Source organism: Salmo trutta, chromosome 25 (genome assembly GCF_901001165.1).
Source record: "Salmo trutta chromosome 25, fSalTru1.1, whole genome shotgun sequence".
Taxonomy (NCBI): Eukaryota; Metazoa; Chordata; class Actinopteri; order Salmoniformes; family Salmonidae; genus Salmo; species Salmo trutta.
The window spans coordinates 8969168-8986928 of NC_042981.1; the positions used below are offsets into that span (position 1 = coordinate 8969168).

Below are 17761 nucleotides of genomic sequence, written 5' to 3' on the forward strand. Positions count from 1 at the left end.
TAGCATGGTGTTCTTTCATTGTAATAGCTACTGTACATTGGACAGTGCAGTTAGAGTAACAAGAATTTATGCTTTCTGCCCATATCAGATATGTCTATGTCCTGGGAATTTGTTTTGTTACTTACAACCTCATGCTAATCACATTTGCCTACGTTAGCTCAACCGTCCCGCAGGGGGTACACCGATCCCGTAGAGGTTTTAAGAAATCGGAAAGATGTTGGAAAGACATCAAGCCATGCAACTGTGCCAAAGTCCCCTAATCCCTTTCAGGAGCCGTTTTATTCAACTTTGTCTGAAAAGTTTTCCATTCAAAAGTGCAGGAAGTGGCCTCCCAAGTGGCGCGGCGGTCTAAGGCACTGCATCGCAGTGCTAGACTTGTCACCACAGATCTGGGTTTTAATCCCGGGCTGTGTTGCAGGCGGCCGTGACAGGGAGACCCATGAGGCATCACACATTCGGCCCAGCGTCGTCTCGGTTAAGGGAGGGTTTGACTGGCTGGGATGTCCTTGTCCCATCGTGCTCTAGCGACTCCTTTTGGCAGCCGGACGCAGTGCACGCTGACTTCGGTTGCCAGTTGTACGGTGTTTCTTCCTACAAATTGGTGCGGCTGGCTTCCGGGTTAAGCGAGCAGTGTGTCAAGAAGCAGTGCGGCTTGTCAGAGTCATGTTTCTGAGGATACAAGGCTCTCGACCTTCGCCTCTCCCAAGTCCGTATGGGAGTTGCAGCGATGGGACAAGACTGTAACTACCAATTGGATGTCACGCAATTGGGGAACAAAAAGGGGTAAAATGTACAACAATAAAAAATTAAGTGCAGGAAAACACAGGAGATTTCACATTCAAACTGGAAACAACCAAAACACATCATTGTTGTTGGGTTTTGTTGTGAGCTGAGAATAGAAAGTGAATTCCGCTCCCCTCTTCTGTCCCCCCCAGAGACGTTTCCGAATCGAGAGTGAACTCCTTACCCACAATGGGTCTGGAGGCTGTTCAGAAACTGAAAGCTAAAAACACTTGGGCCCTCAAGAAACTACCCCCCCTGAGGGCCTTCCAGCATCTGCAGAGTGCTGAGCTCACCTACCCCAGTCACTGCTGTGGACTGAGCAAAGTGAAGAGGAGGAGAGGGTAAGAAATAAATAACTTTTATACAACAGACCGGTTTCCCACGCTCCTGTTTACCGCTTCTTTCATCGATGTGTGTACATGTGTGTGTGTGCACGTGTCTGTGTGTGTACACGTGTGTGTGTGCATATGTCTGTGTGTGTGTGTGTGTACACGTGTGTGTGTGTGTGTGTGTGTGTGTGTGTGTGTGTGTGTGTGTGTGTGTGTGTGTGTGTGTGTGTGTACACGTGTGTGTGTGTGTGTGTGTGTGTGTGTGTGTGTGTGTGTGTGTGTGTGTTGGGGGGGATGCTGAATTGGGTACTCAGAATAGGGAGAACAAAATAACTCTTTACACACTACGATCTACAGAGGCTGTCAAGTGTGGTTTAAACGTTACAAAACACTTTTTTTAGTAAAACACACATGGGAGCATGTGTGAAGAAGTGTATAAAAGTCCTCTTTTATATTTTTGCCGTACATATTATTTGACCTTTGAAATCAGTGGATGTGTGGATATCATATTTTGTTAGTTGCTTTAAATGAGGATTGCCCAACCCTGTTTCCTGGAGAGCTGCACTTTGTAGATTTTCAATCCAGCGTCAGTAATAACTAACTTGATTCAGTTTATCAACCAGTTAAACATTAGAATCAGGTGTGCTAGATAAGGTTTGGAACAGCAAAACTAAGTGACAATAGCTCTCCAGGAAAAGGGTTGGGCAGCCCTGCTCTAATTAAACATTAAGTCCCAGTGTCCATGGATGAATTATTTATCCCGACCTTACATTATGCAGGAAGGTGTCATCAAGCAACATGTATCCAGCTCATTGACTACTATAGAGCCAGCCTCTCCATATCCGTATACCTCTCCTCTTTTCCTATACATTAAGAATGAGGAGTCATTTGTGGTGGAATTATTGTAATCAAGAAAAATTGACTTTTAACATTTCTTCAAAACAATCAAACTGTATTATTTAATTAGCGCAGTAATGGAGCTGGTCCTTAATCACTCCTGGAGGTGATCACTGAGAACTCAACCAGCTGGTCGGTAATCACACCTGGAGGTGATCACTGAGAACTCAACCAGCTGGTCGGTAATCACCCCTGGAGGTGATCACTGAGAACTCAACCAGCTGGTCGGTAATCACCCCTGGAGGTGATCACTGAGAACTCAACCAGCTGGTAGGTAATCACACCTGGAGGTGATCACTGAGAACTCAACCAGCTGGTCGGTAATCACACCTGGAGGTGATCACTGAGAACTCAACCAGCTGGTCGGTAATCACACCTGGAGGTGATCACTGAGAACTCAACCAGCTGGTCGGTAATCACACCTGGAGGTGATCACTGAGAACTCAACCAGCTGGTCGGTAATCACCCCTGGAGGTGATCACTGAGAACTCAACCAGCTGGTCGGTAATCACCCCTGGAGGTGATCACTGAGAACTCAACCAGCTGGTTTGAGCCACAGGATTTTATAGCAAAGTCCATCCTCCTTCAGTTTACATGACACAACAACAGATATATGGAATGGGTTACAAGGTTAAGATTAGTATGAAAGATACTTATAATTCACAGCTGACAGAATCTGCTGTAAAAAACATGAGAACTCATTGTGTAGAGACCCCCCCCAACTCCATACTGGAGCCGTCTCTCCCTGATTACTGTATAGAACAGAAACATTAACTCATGCACCAGAATGCGGTATCCCCAAAGACGTGGTAAATCTCCCAGAGGTCCATCCTCAGTAGAACACACACAGATTAGCGTTCTAACAACCCCTTATTCTGTTGCAATAAAACAACCATTTGATGCAATAAAAGTATTTTTAACATAATCTTGCAATTTTGCTTTCACATTCCCCCGTTTTGAGAGTCCTCTCAACTTAAAAGAACATTTCGAGATTTAAGAACATTCATTCACATGTAGAAAATGCATACATTCTACATAAACCAAGAAGCATAAAAGCAATAACTCATTGTATGGGTTCCTGCACATGACCAGTTGCTATAGCACTGGCTCAGCCTCCTCCCAAGAAACGTAGCACTGTCTCACATTTCAACCTCCAACACTTATTCTAAGCACTCTACTAATTTGTCTGGGGAGGTTATGATACACAGTCACCTGCACGAACCTATGAAGAAACACTAAAGATGGATACAGTTTATGAGATTCAAAGCTATATCTTCATAGACAGTGAAAAGCACATATTTAATGCATAATGCAGTGCATGCAACAATGGAGCTTAATAAAATAAGCTTTAGTTATCTATCACACTCCAATGGATCAGCATGGTGGAAATAACTATTTCCATCCCGGAAACCAAAATTAACATATCTTGTTGGACAAATCCAGGTAGTGACTCCTGGTTTAAGTAAAATGTATTCCGTTGGTGCCTAATGAACATGACCCAAGATAAGCATCATGATTCCACTACTTATATGGCAATGCCTATAGATCAAATAGATTAGGATCAGTTTCACTCTCCGGATCAGAGTTCACCCTCTCCATTCACCAGGGAATGCTGAGAATAGTGTTTAATTAATAACATATTACATATTTAATTCTTAACAACAATCAAAACAATCAATCCATAATACATGAATTGCTTCACTCATAATAGTTATTAACATACTAAACTAAAATCAATCCTTCAGTTTTAAAAATCATTCAGTTTCCAAATCATAATCAAAAACCCAATCCATTATCCAACCCAAATTTAGAATGACATTGCTCAGTGATTCAAATTGGTCCTATCGCTCAAAGTCAAAAACCCTCAATTTAACACACATCAACATTGGCAGAATGTACATTTATATTAACATCCAGTATAATTATTCTACTATTAACTTTCTTATCACGATTATAATACAGATCATATCTTAATGCATTCTTAATCTAAATGACTATAATTGTATGTAGTGTGTAGACCTCTACAATCAACCTGATATCTCCCCGTCAGGGGCACTCAATCTTCTGGCATCTTCATTGTCTTCTTCTGATAGCTTTACAGTTCAAAGTGGATGGCCCATGATAATGTCCCAATTTCAATGTCTCACCTGGGCCGCCACCACCCATTATGTCTTGTCCATTCGTCTGCCAGTATACCAGCAACATAAGAGACGTTTGGAACAGATTCCTCCCCATGCTCAATCCACGTGGACTTCTGTCACACTCCTGAGAGAAAAGACATGAGGGAAAAGCAGTTGATAGCTCTGGTTGCTGGCTGAGGACTCAGGTCTCTTGGTAGAAGTGGTGCGGACAGGGCCGTATTGAACGCCTTTGTCGCTTTTCTTCAGCCAGTTAGAGGGGTTTTTGAGGAACACACACTTTTCGGTCCAATTATCTCTTACATGCATTAACACACTGACTGACGTCACCTTTCACGATAACCTTGAGAGGACAGATCAGAACAACTGTTCAGTTCAGTTACATTTTGATTCAGGAAATCCAGACAAGCATTAACTATATGATAAATTATTACTTTTACCAATTATTCTTAATACAAATGTCTAAACATGTGTCAAAGAGATTAACAACACATTCTATAAAAATGTATTTTTGCAAATTGGCTTATACTCCCCATTACACTGTCAACCTCATCGCAGAGCCACAGGATCAGGAAGTTAGACCTATAACCCAACTGGAGAAATCCCAACAATCCAGCAGACCTAATCTGGTGAGATTTGTATCAAAACAGAACAGAACAAACAACACAAAAATACTCTTCTTCACATATCACTCAATACACTCCTATATATCACTCAAGGCGTGTAAACTTCCATCCAAAACCTCAGAGGACAGTTCCCTCCCCCATTTTGACACATAACTCCCCATGTGAGTAATGTGTAAAAAAAACACTACTACTGGTCAGAAAATAAAACAACATAATTTAAAATAACAAAATCAAAAACCTTAAGGTAAAAACACACAAAAATGGCTAGGCCTTATTTCATTTGGTAGTTTACAGCCTCAATCTCACTCACTGCTCTCTCCAAGACCATAGCCCTGGGAAACATTTCAAAGAGAGACAATGAAACCCCCATTTTCCCGGGAAAAAAACACAAAACATTTCGTTACCATTCCCTCTACTACACCGATTCAGCAACCCAAAAGTTTCAACTACAAACAAAACCCGATAATAATGATAAATCAACTGAACTCCCTCAAATCATTAAATCGTTTGTTTTAGTCTACCTTAATTTAGCATGTTCTACCCTTAGACACGGCAACATGTATCTCGCCACCGAGTCTAACAATTCACTCCCATATTATATTATAAGACTGGTCTCTCTTTTCCGTAACCATATAACATTATCCTGGTACAGTTACTAAATGTAATACTTTTTTTTTTCTGTCGCAAATATAGTACATTTCTGAGCGGAAGGAATCAGTGATATTTGTTCCCAGGCATTTAATAAAAACTAACTGTTGCCCACTCTTAGCGATGATGTGGGCATGCCCCAAGGGTCAATGCTGTTCAGCCTGTACATTAATGATCTGCCTTCTGTCTGTACTGGGTCTGAAGTTCAAATGTATGCAGATGATACAGTGATATATGTGCATGCAAAGAGCAAACAACAAGCTGCACAATAACTCACTAATGTAATGGTCCAGGTTCCAAAGTGGCTCTCATGGACTCATGTTTGCATCTCAATGAAATTTTTTTTTTGCATGTTTCTCACAAAGAGGACAACTGATGCCACTGAGCCAGATGTCTTTGTGTCAGGGGAGAAGCTCCAGGTGGTATCTGATTTGAAGTACCTTGGCATCATACTTGATTCCAACCTCTCTTTTAAAAAGCAGATGAAAAATGTAACTCAAAAAAACAAATTCAACCTAGCTAATTTCCAATACATACGGAATTGTTTGACTACAGAGGTAGCAAAACTGTACTTCAAATCTATGATACTCCCCCACTTAACATACTGCTGGACTAGTTGTGCCCAAGCTTGCGGTACAACATTGAAACCCTTTCAGTCTGTCTGCAAACAGGCTCTCAAAGTGCTCGATAGGAAGCCCAGTAGCCATCATCCCTGTTACATTCTCAGAAAGCATGAACTCCTGAATTGGAAAGTACACTGACGCATGTCTTGTATTCAAGATCCTAAATGGCCTAGCTCCCCCTCCACTCAGTACTTTTGTTAAACAGAAAACCCAAACCTATGGGAAGCAGGTCCACAAGGTCTGCCATGAGAGGTGACTGTATAGTCCCCTTAAGGAAAAGCACCTTTAGTCAATCTGCTTTCTCTGTGAGAAGTTCCCATGTCTGGAATAACCTACCATCAGACACACAGAACTGTGACTAATGTGCACTGTCCCTGTAAAAATACAAATAAACTCAAAGTCAATCCAATCTATAATGACAGGACATTGTTTCACGTAATGGAAACAGATTATAATGTTAGAATACATTAACTTCCTGCTCAAATTCACTGGTGTTACCTAAACTATAAAACCAAGCAACAATAATCAGCAACCGTCAAAGAATGTTTCTCATACATCTACTTCAAATGTCCCACTGCCTGCTCGCTTTCAACCGCAGCTAATCTTTTGTACAATCTCAAGGCTCAATCCCTCTACTCATCATTTAACCTTGTATTGAAACCTCAGCTTTTCAAATTACAAAAATATTGCATCATTAGAGCGCTGTTAAAACCCTCACTAATAACATATCACCATTCACATACTGTCAGCACTCGTTAAGTTTAGATCAATTGCTCCCAATGATCACTAACCACTAATTCACACTTATGAAATGTCCAAGACTTTAAAAATAACATGAAATGCGCCAAATATATAAAATACATCAGTCAATCCATAAAAATAAAACAAACACATTTCGGTGGGCATAACTCTATCGCAATAACCTTTCCGCTATTATTAGAATTCATTAGATTTAGGTAACTGTCTCTTCTTTGATTGAGTTATGTAAATACGACTCCATTCTCAATATGTTATTCCAGCAGACCATTTACAGTGAGGGAAAAAAGTATTTGATCCCCTGCTGATTTTGTACGTTTGCCCACTGACAAAGAAATGATCAGTCTATAATTTTAATGGTAGGTTTATTTGAACAGTGAGAGACAGAATAACAACAAAAAAATCCAGAAAAACGCATGTCAAAAATGTTATAAATTGATTTGCATTTTAATGAGGGAAATAAGTATTTGACCCCCTCTCAATCAGAAAGATTTCTGGCTCCCAGGTGTCTTTTATACAGGTAATGAGCTGTGATTAGGAGCACACTCTTAAAGGGAGTGCTCCTAATCTCAGTTTGTTACCTGTATAAAAGACACCTGTCCACAGAAGCAATCAATCAGATTCCAAACCAAAGAGCTCTCCAAGACCAAAGAGCTCTCCAAGGATGTCAGGGACAAGATTGTAGACCTACACAAGGCTGGAATGGGCTACAAGACCATCGCCAAGCAGCTTGGTGAGAAGGTGACAACATTTGGTGCGATTATTCGCAAATGGAAGAAACACAAAAGAACTATCAATCTCCCTCGGCCTGGGGCTCCATGCAAGATCTTACCTCGTGGAGTTGTAATGATCATGAGAACGGTGAGGAATCAGCCCAGAACTACACGGGAGGATCTTGTCAATGATCTCAAGGCAGCTGGGACCATAGTCACCAAGAAAACAATTGGTAACACACTACGCCGTGAATGACTGAAAACCTGCAGTGCCCGCAAGGTCCCCCTGCTCAAGAAAGCACATGTACATGCTTGTTTGAAGTTTGCCAATGAACATCTGAATGATTCAGAGGACAACTGGGTGAAAATGTTGTGGTCAGATGAGACCAAAATGGAGCTCTTTGGCATCAACTCAACTCGCCGTGTTTGGAGGAGGAGGAATGCTGCCTATGACCCCAAGAACACCATCCCCACCGTCAAACATGGAGGTATAAACATTATGCTTTGGGGGTGTTTTTCTGCTAACTTCACCGCATCAAAGGGACGATGGACGGGGCCATGTACCGTCAAATCTTGGGTGAGAACCTCCTTCCCTCAGCCAGGGCATTGAAAATGGGTCGTGGATGGGTATTCCAGCATGAGAATGACCCAAAACACACGGCCAAGGCAACAAAGGAGTGGCTCAAGAAGAAGCACATTAAGGTCCTGGAGTGGCCTAGCCAGTCTCCAGACCTTAATCCCATAGAAAATCTGTGGAGGGAGCTGAAGGTTTCGAGTTGCCAAACATCAGCCTCGAAACCTTAATGACATGGAGAAGATCTGCAAAGAGGAGTGGGACAAAATCGAAATTGTCTCGCTATTTATGTTGAATAAATTAATCTTTCAATTTGAACTAAACAAGTTGTTAAAACGTTCAGTTTCTATCTTAATCAAACACTGGCGACCGCATCTATCCAAGCAAAACATACCAATAGTTGAATTACAATCTTTAACCCAGATTGTATTAAGTACCATAGACCCAATGCTATTGAAATGACGAAGAAATCCTGCAAATAACCCAATTTACAATTGTCTGTAGTCGTAACGTCAGGCACATAATAATGACACAATTCCCTGAAAAATAGCCTTAATTAAAGATTTATCCGCAGAGATTTTCACATGTGCAAAAGGAATAGATTAGCAGTCAAACAAATTAAATCAACATCCATTGACTCAAATCCAGATCTTGCGCCTTGTAATAAAAGCAGATCATCTTTTCTTTAGGCTTTAAGGGCAGTTTTCTCTAAATGTAATACCTGGACAGAAAATAATCCCATAAGAATTTAGACAATCATCTAAAGCGTTAACTTTATGTCTTATCAAATGATCCATAAAGAGGACCAACTCAGAAAACGTATATTTATTATTTTCCCACCCGATGTACGTCTATGTCTGGGTGCGTAAGTTAGTACATTATTAATCATTTAGCTCCATCATTACTTCATCAAATCTCTAGTAATCGATTATACAGTTGAAGTCGGAAGTTTACATACACCTATACATTTAACCTCAGTTTTTCACAATTCCTGACATTTAGTCCTAGTAAAAATTCCCTGTCTTAGGTCAGTTAGGATCACCACTTTTTTTTTTTAAGAATGTGAAATGTCAGAGAGAATGATTTATTTCAGCTTTTATTGCTTTCATCACATTCCCAGTGGGTCAGAAGTTTGCATACACTCAATTAGTATTTGGTAACGTTTCCTTTAAATTGTTTAACTTGGGTCAAATGTTTTGGGTAGTCTTCCACAAGCTTCCCACAATAAGTTGGGTGAATTTTGGCCCATTCCTCCTGACAGAGCTGGTGTAACTGAGTCAGGTTTGTAGGCCTCCTTGCTTGCACACACTTTTTCAGTTCTGCCCACAAATCTTCTATAGGATTGAGGTCAGGGCTTTGTGATGGCCACTCCAAAACCTTGACATTGTTGTCCTTAAGCCATTTTGCCACATCTTTTGAAGTATGCTTGGGGTCATTGTCCATTTGGAAGACCCATTTGCGACCAAGCTTAAACTTCCTGACTGATGTCTTGAGATGTTGCTTCAATATATCCACATCATTTTCCGTCCTCATGATGACATCTATTTTGTGTAGTGCACCAGTCCCTTCTGCAGCAAAGCACCCCCACAACATGATGCTGCCACCCCCGTGCTTCAGAGTTGGGATGGTGTTCTTCGGCATGCAAGCGTCCCCCTTTTTCCTCCAAACATAACGATGATCATTATGGCCAATCAGTTCTGTTTCTGTTTCATCAGACCAGAGGATGTTTCTCAAAAAAGTACGATCTTTGTCCCCATGTGCAGTTGCAAACCGTAGTCTTGGAGCAGTGGCTTCTTCCATGCTGAGCGGCCTTTCAGGTTATGTCGATATAGGACTCGTTTTACTGTGGATATAAATACTTTTGTATCTGTTTTCTCCAGCATCTTCACAAGGTCCTTTGCTGTTGTTCTGGGATTGATTTGCACTTTTCGCACCAAAATACATTAATCTCTCGGAGACAGAACGCGTCTCCTTCCTGAGCGGTATAACGGCTGTGTGGTCCGATGGTGTTTATACATGCCTACTATTGTTTGTACAGATGAACGTGGTACCTTCAGGCGTTTGGAAATTGCTCCCAAGGATGAACCAGACTTTCTGAGGTCCTGGCTGGTTTATTTTGATTTTCCCATGATGTCAAGCAAAGAGGCACTGAGTTTGAAGGTAATACGTCCACAGGTACACCTCCAATTGATTCAAATTAGAAGCTTCTAAAGCCATGACATAATTTTCTTGATTTTTCCAAGCTGTTTAAAGGCACAGTCAACTTAGTGTATGTAAACTTCTGACGCACTGGAATTGTGATACAGTGAATTATAAGTGATAAAGTCTGTCTTTAAATAATTGTTGGAAAAATTACTTGTGTCATACACAAATTAGATGTCCTAACCAATTTGCCAAAACTGTAGTTTGTTAACATGAAATTTGTGGAGTGGTTAAAAAATGAGTTTTACTGACTCCAACCTAAGTGTATGTAAACTTCCGACATCAACTGTAGACTGGTTTTTGGAGAGGTGCAGGGGCTGCCACACTGGACACTCAGGCAGCTTTGTTGTGGGGGGTTACATGCCTTGCTCAAGGGAACAACAGTAAGCAATTACAGCTAGGATTTGATACCAGTATCCCTTTGGTTGCCAGCTCATTTCCTGCCAGATTTGGTGGCTCTCTTGTTGAGAGAATGCCAAAAGTGTGTAAAGGGTGGCTACCTTGAAGAATCTAAAATATATTTTGATTTGTTTAATCTTTTTTTGTTACTACATGATTCCATATGCCTTATTTCATAGTTTTGATGTATTCACTATAATTCTACAATGTAGAAAATAATACAATTTAAGAAAAACCCTTGAATGAGTAGGCGTGTCCAAACTTTTGACTGGTATTGTATAACAAGAGACAATTCTTTATGTAGTAAAAAACGGGATAGCATGACTAATTTTGTAATTTTCCACCACAAATCTGATGGGTGTCGGAAACTTCCTTCTTGTGCTTTTTGAGGTGGAACGATTCTATACTGATTTAACTTATTAACCTCATTGTATGGGACCATGCTCATGTAGATATTTCATCTTCTAGACACGTGGAGTCCGTCATTTGCAACCTGACCAGATCTACAAGACGACAGAGATCAACTAGGCTCTCTGGATCCCCCTCTGAGGCCTACGAGGGGCAGCACCCCCAGCACCCTCTTCCCACCAGCAGCAACCACTCCCCCCGAGACCCCCAGCACCTCCATCCCACCAGAAGCAGCCTCTCCCACCGAGACCCCCAGCACCTCCATCCCCCCAGAAGCAGCCCCTCCCACCGAGACCCCCAGCACCTCCATCCCACCAGAAGCAGCCCCTCCCCCCGAGACCCCCAGCACCTCCATCCCACCAGCAGCAGCCCCTACCCCTACGACTACAAATACTACTACGATAACTACAGCTGTCCCCCCTCCGGTGAGTGCTTCTACATAGTGTTCCCTACGGAGGGCCCAGACGAAGGCTTTGACTACACCCTGTGCGATGACGACAGAGAGGACCAGGGTGTCCCCTGCACCCCTCTGCCCGATGCCTTCAACCCCTGTGAGGACGTGATGAGCCTGGGCTTCCTGCGGGTGTCTGTTTGGCTGGTTAGTTTGCTAGCCGTTCTGGCTAACCTCTTGGTCCTGTTCATCCTGCTGACCAGCCACTACAAACTGACCATCACCCGCTTCCTCCTGTGCAACCTGGCCATGGCAGATCTCTTCATGGGCGTGTACCTCTTGCTCATCGCGTCTGTGGACCTCTACACGCGCTCCCAGTACCACCACTACGCCATCGACTGGCAGACTGGTGCCGGATGCCAACTGGCTGGGGTGTTCACAGTGTTCGCCAGCGAGCTGTCGGTCTACACGCTGACCGCCATTACTCTCCAGCGCTGGCACGCCATCACCTTCGCCATGAGGCCCGAGAGGAAAGTGCGACTACGCCACATAATGGTGCTAATGCTAGCCGGATGGATGCTGTGCCTGGTGTTAGCTGTGCTACCGCTAGCTGGTGTTAGCAGCTACCAGAGGGTTAGCATCTGCTTGCCCATGGACACAGATTCAACCGCGGCCATGGTCTACGTGGTCACCCTGCTAATGCTAAACGTGCTCGCATTCTTGTTGGTGAGCGTGTGCTACGTACACATCTACTGCATGGTGCACAACCCACAGCACCCGTCGAGCCGAGGGGACGCCAGCATGGCCAAACGCATGGCCGTGCTTATCTTCACCAATTTCCTGTGTCTGGCACCCATCTCCTTCTATGGCCTGTCTGCTGCGCTGCACCACCCACTCATCACCGTCACCGACTCCAAGGTCCTCCACATCACTCCTTTTTTTTATCCATTTATTCATCCTCTCATCATCATCCATCCTCTCATCATCCATCTATCCTATCATCATTATCTATCCTATCATCATCCATCCATCCTCTCATCATTATCTATCCTATCATCATCCATCCATCCATCCTATCATCATCATCCATCCTATCATCATCCATCCATCCTCTCATCATTATCTATCCTATCATCATCCATCCTATCATCATCCATCCATCCTCTCATCATTATCTATCCTATCATCATCCATCCTATCATCATCCATCCATCCTCTCATCATCCATCCATTCTATCATCATCATCCATCCTATCATCATCCATCCATCCTATCATCATCCATCCTATCATCATCCATCCATCCTATCATCATCCATCCATCCTATCATCATCCATCCATCCCATCATCATCCATCCTCTCATCATCCATCCATCCTATCATCATCCATCCATCCTATCATCATCCATCCTATCATCATCCATCCATCCATCCTATCATCATCCATCCATCCTATAATCATCCATCCTATCATCATCCATCCATCCCATCATCATCCATCCTCTCATCATCCATCCATCCTCTCATCATCCATCCATCCTCTCATCATCACCCATCCTATCATCATCATCCATCCTATCATCATCCATCCTCTCATCATCATCCATCCATCCTATCATCATCCATCCTATCATCATCCATCCTATCATCATCCATCCTATCATCATCCATCCTATCATCATCCATCCTATCATCATCCATCCATCCTCTCATCATCATCCATCCTATCATCATCCTATCATCATCCATCCATCCTCTCATCATCATCCATCCATCCTATCATCATTATCTATCCTATCATCATCCATCCATCCATCCTCTCATCATCATCCATCCATCCTATCATCATTATCTATCCTATCATCATCCATCCATCCTCTCATCATCATCCATCCATCCTATCATCATCCACCCATCCATCCTATCATCATCCATCCATCCTCTCATCATCCATCCATCCTATCATCATCATCCATCCTCTCTTTACCATCATCCTCTGATCAGCGTCATCCATCATCATCATCCATCCATTCTCTCATCATCATCATCATCATCAATCCTCTCATCTTCATCATCAACTTAATAAATCTGCTCATCATCATCCTCATTTATTGACTCATCTTTTTATCTGTCTATCTCTTCCAGGTGCTGCTGGTGCTATTTTACCCATTGAACTCATGTGCCAACCCCTTCCTGTACGGTATCCTGACGCAAGCCTTCCACGGGGACGTCTTGATTCTGCTGAGCCGCTTGGGGCTGTGTCAACGTCAGGCCCAGCTCTTCCGAGGAGCGCAGACCAACGTGGGCAGCCCCACAGGGGGCAAGAGGCGCCAAGGGGTCCCCCGTCTTGGAGCCCACATACCCCAGATCCTGGAGCTCCGCAAGAGGCAGAAACCGTAAAGACACCAAGGAGCAGGTCATCGAACTGGAGGGTCCCAACATGATGCCAAGCACCAGGGAGAATTACAACCACAGCTGAGAGGCTGGATTTTGTTGGTTCTCCAGTTGAATGGTGGTTCCCGTACCTTTCAGACAGACAAAACCATGTTTCAGGTCCCAATTAAGAGCTGGATTCAATCCATATTGCGGATGTATCACGGACGGTCTGCATTCAAATGTAAAGGTCATTTTTGTATGAGCCGACATATGCAGCGTTTATAGTGAATGCGGTCTCTGTGAACGCGGGAACATTGCCTTCCGCGATACTTCCACAATATGGATTGAATTGAGCCCTTAGTCTTGATCCGTGATCTAAGCTTGAATGGTCATGATGACCAACCAGGAATTGTAAATTGAGGAATTGGACATGGAATGGAAATGCCCCTTTAATTTATATATTGTGTATGTTTTTAAATTCATGTTGTATATTGCATTTCTGAGTTGACTAGAATGAAACTGAAGCAGAGGTGCTACTCACCTTGTTTGAGGAACATTGCAGAGAACCAGCTAGAGGTGTGTAGTAGAGAACCAACTAGAGGTGTGTAGTAGAGAACCAACTAGAGGTGTGTAGTAGAGAACCAGCTAGAGGTGTGTAGTAGAGAACCAACTAGAGGTGTGTAGTAGAGAACCAACTAGAGGTGTGTAGTAGAGAACCAACTAGAGGTGTGTAGTAGAGAACCAACTAGAGGTGTGTAGTAGAGAACCAACTAGAGGTGTGTAGTAGAGAACCAGCTAGAGGTGTGTAGTAGAGAACCAACTAGAGGTGTGTAGTAGAGAACCAACTAGAGGTGTGTAGTAGAGAACCAACTAGAGGTGTGTAGTAGAGAACCAACTAGAGGTGTGTAGTAGAGAACCAACTAAAGGTGTGTAGTAGAGAACCAACTAGAGGTGTGTAGTAGAGAACCAGCATGTATCCTCGGACTGTCTAACTAAGTGTGTTCGGTATTGAATTTTTGCAGGGGCTTTACGGGGGCTCTCGTACCACGTGGAATTTGAATTGTGTGCCCTCATAATTTACATGGATGAAATTGACAGCAAAGCTATAGGCTTCTGTAGGGCTAAACGTGCAGAGTCGATGTATTCGCTTCAGAACGTTTTAATTATAGCCTATGCCCGGGCTTTTTTTGTCATGTTAAATATTGGCCACTATCGGGAGCCACCCTCAGTAATACCCACATACATTTGTAACGGTCACTTTACTTACATTTACATTTTAATTATTTATCAGACACTCTTATCAAGAGTGACTTACAGTTAGTGCATTCATCTTAAGATTGCTAGGTGGGACAACCACATACATATCACAGGCATAGAAATGACATTTTTACTCAATAATGGAGCTATCAGTAGAGTCAGAGCCAGTAGGTCTTGTAGTGGATACGAGCTTCGACTGGAAGCCAGTGGAGTGTGCGGAGAAGCAGGGTGACATGAGAGAACTTTAGAAAGTTGAAAACCAGGGGTTTGATGGCACAAGCGTTGAGCCCAGCCAACAGTGAGTTGAGGTAGTCCAGACGGGAGATGACAAGTGCCTGGATTAGGACCTGCACCGCTTCCTGTGTGAGGTAGGGTCGTACTCTACGGATGTTGTAGAGCATGAACCTGCAGGAGCGAGTCACTGCTTTGATGCTTGCAGAGAACGACAGGGTGTTGTCCAGGGTCACGCCAAGGTTCTTTACACTCTGGGAGGGCGACACTGGAGTTGTCAACCGTGATGGAGAGGTCTTCTTCAATTTGTACCTTTAGCATCATTCCTTTAACCTTTCTTTCCTCTGTCACGTCTGTGTCATTGTTCCTGAGGCTCACTAGCATTAGTGGATTATATTAGGCTAACGTTGCGTAGTAATTTAAGACATGTAGGCCATTTTGAATCATTATGGAACTCAGACCACCACATAGCAGGTTAAAATCAGAGACGAATATGCATAGATGGCATTCTTTCATTGATCCCTATTTTCTGAACCCATTCTCCCCCCAAAAATGTTGTGTGTGTTGACAACATTCAAATTAAAATGTATACCGTATTTAAAGGGATGGCTTAAAATAAATGTACTGAAATCCCTACTGAATGAAAACTCCACGAGAAAATCTGTTGGCCAGCAAGTGGGAGGGTTTTCAGCAGTTGAATGCCATTTATTCGGCATGCAAAATGGAACCATGCCTGCAAATCCTGTTATGTACTTTCATAAGGTAAGTCTCAATACAAACTACTGAGAAGTGCGTAATAAATGTCCCAATCCTTCCCTTTATGAACACAGGTGAGAAAGTGAGGTTCAAAAATCATACCCCCCCAAGACATGTTTTGTATGGTCTTTATTCTATACAAGAGCGAGGTAATGTTGATTACCATCACTGTGTAGCATGCATACATCTCCATTCAGTGCATAGTAAGTAATGCCTAACTTGGCTCACTCGTACTATATTGTATCACACTCAGATACACATATCAGCGGCGCCATCTATTGGCTTGGCAACATCTCATAACGTCTTCCTTCACACAACAAATGAAGATAACTCCTCATAAACTCATAAACAGGAGAACTGGGGTTAGACCCTTGCCAGTGAAAACATTACACTGTTAACAAAAACATAGTGTTCTTATTTAAAGTACTTTCAATAAGCATCAACTTTAAAGTCAATAAGTAGGCTACCCTCTTATATATAGAATCTTTTAGATTAAACAAAAGTCTCTGGAGTATCTCACTGGCGGCCTGATATTTGCCTGGTGCTGGTGTGTCTCAGAGTATCACTACCGTTCAAAAGTTTGGGGTCACTTAGAAATGTCCTTGTTTTCAAAAGAAAAGCACATTTGTTTGTCCATTAAAATAAAATAAAATTGATCAGAAATACAGTGTAGACATTGTTAATGTTGTAAATGACTATTGTAGCTGGAAACGGCAGATTTTTTTATGGAATATCTACATAGGCGTACAGAGGCCCATTATCAGCAACCATCACTCCTGTGTTCCAATGGCATGTTGTGTTAGCTAATCCAAGTTTATCATTTGAAAAGGCTAATTGATCATTAGAAAACCCTTTTGCAATTATGTTAGCACAGCTGAAAACTGTTGTCCTGATTAAAGAAGCAATAAAACTGGCCTTCTTTAGACTAGTTGAGTATCTGGACCATCACCATTTGTGGGTTCGATTACAGCCTCAAAATGATGACCTCAGTGGATGTGGTGCTTGGGGTGTCGACGTGATGTAACACATGGCTGTGGTTCACATGTAGTAGGCTGAGCTGTTCACACGTGTCAGGTGACAGCAGAGGAAGCTGGGATGTCTCCATGACCTGACATTTTATATGAAACATTTTTCCATCATTATCTGATTTGAGATTGCATTCTCCTGTTGGCTTTATCAGTGTGCCGTCATATAGCTTGAGTGTAGCTTTGCTGGGTTGGAGAACTGGATTGACGTGGTCACGCCCTGACCATAGAGAGCCTTTTTATTCTCTATTTTGGTTAGGTCAGGGTGTGACTGGGGGGGTGTTTCTATCTAGTAATTCTGTATCTATGTTAGGCTGGTATGGTTCCCAATCAGAGGCAGCTGTTTATCGTTGTCTCTGATTGGGGATCATATTTAGGCAGCCATTTCCCCACTATATTTTCTGGGATCTTGTTTATGTGTGAGTGCCTATGAGCACTGCAGTAGCTTCACATTTAGTTTTGATTGTTTATTGGGTTTTTTTGTGCGGTTTACCTATAAATAAAAGATGTCGAAACCGATTCCACGCTGCACTTTGGTCCGAATGTTCCTATGACGTCCGTGACAGAAGATCCCACCACAACAGGACCAAGCAGCGTGCCCAGGAAGAGATGGCATCCTGGGCTTACGA

At 42.7% G+C, this 17761-nt stretch overlaps 1 protein-coding gene across 1 annotated transcript in view; it reads left to right on the forward strand.

Annotated features, from left to right (window-relative positions):
- The window catches only part of LOC115161952 (thyrotropin receptor-like), a 46920-nt gene extending 31809 nt beyond the window's left edge, over positions 1 to 15111 (forward strand). Inside the window, exons 9-11 of the mRNA XM_029712807.1 lie at positions 936 to 1124; positions 11157 to 12405; positions 13633 to 15111. Coding sequence (XP_029568667.1) covers positions 936 to 1124; positions 11157 to 12405; positions 13633 to 13887 — 1693 coding nt within the window. The 3' untranslated portion in view covers positions 13888 to 15111. The remainder of the gene's footprint in view (positions 1 to 935; positions 1125 to 11156; positions 12406 to 13632) is intronic.
- Positions 15112 to 17761: the final 2650 nt, after the last annotated feature.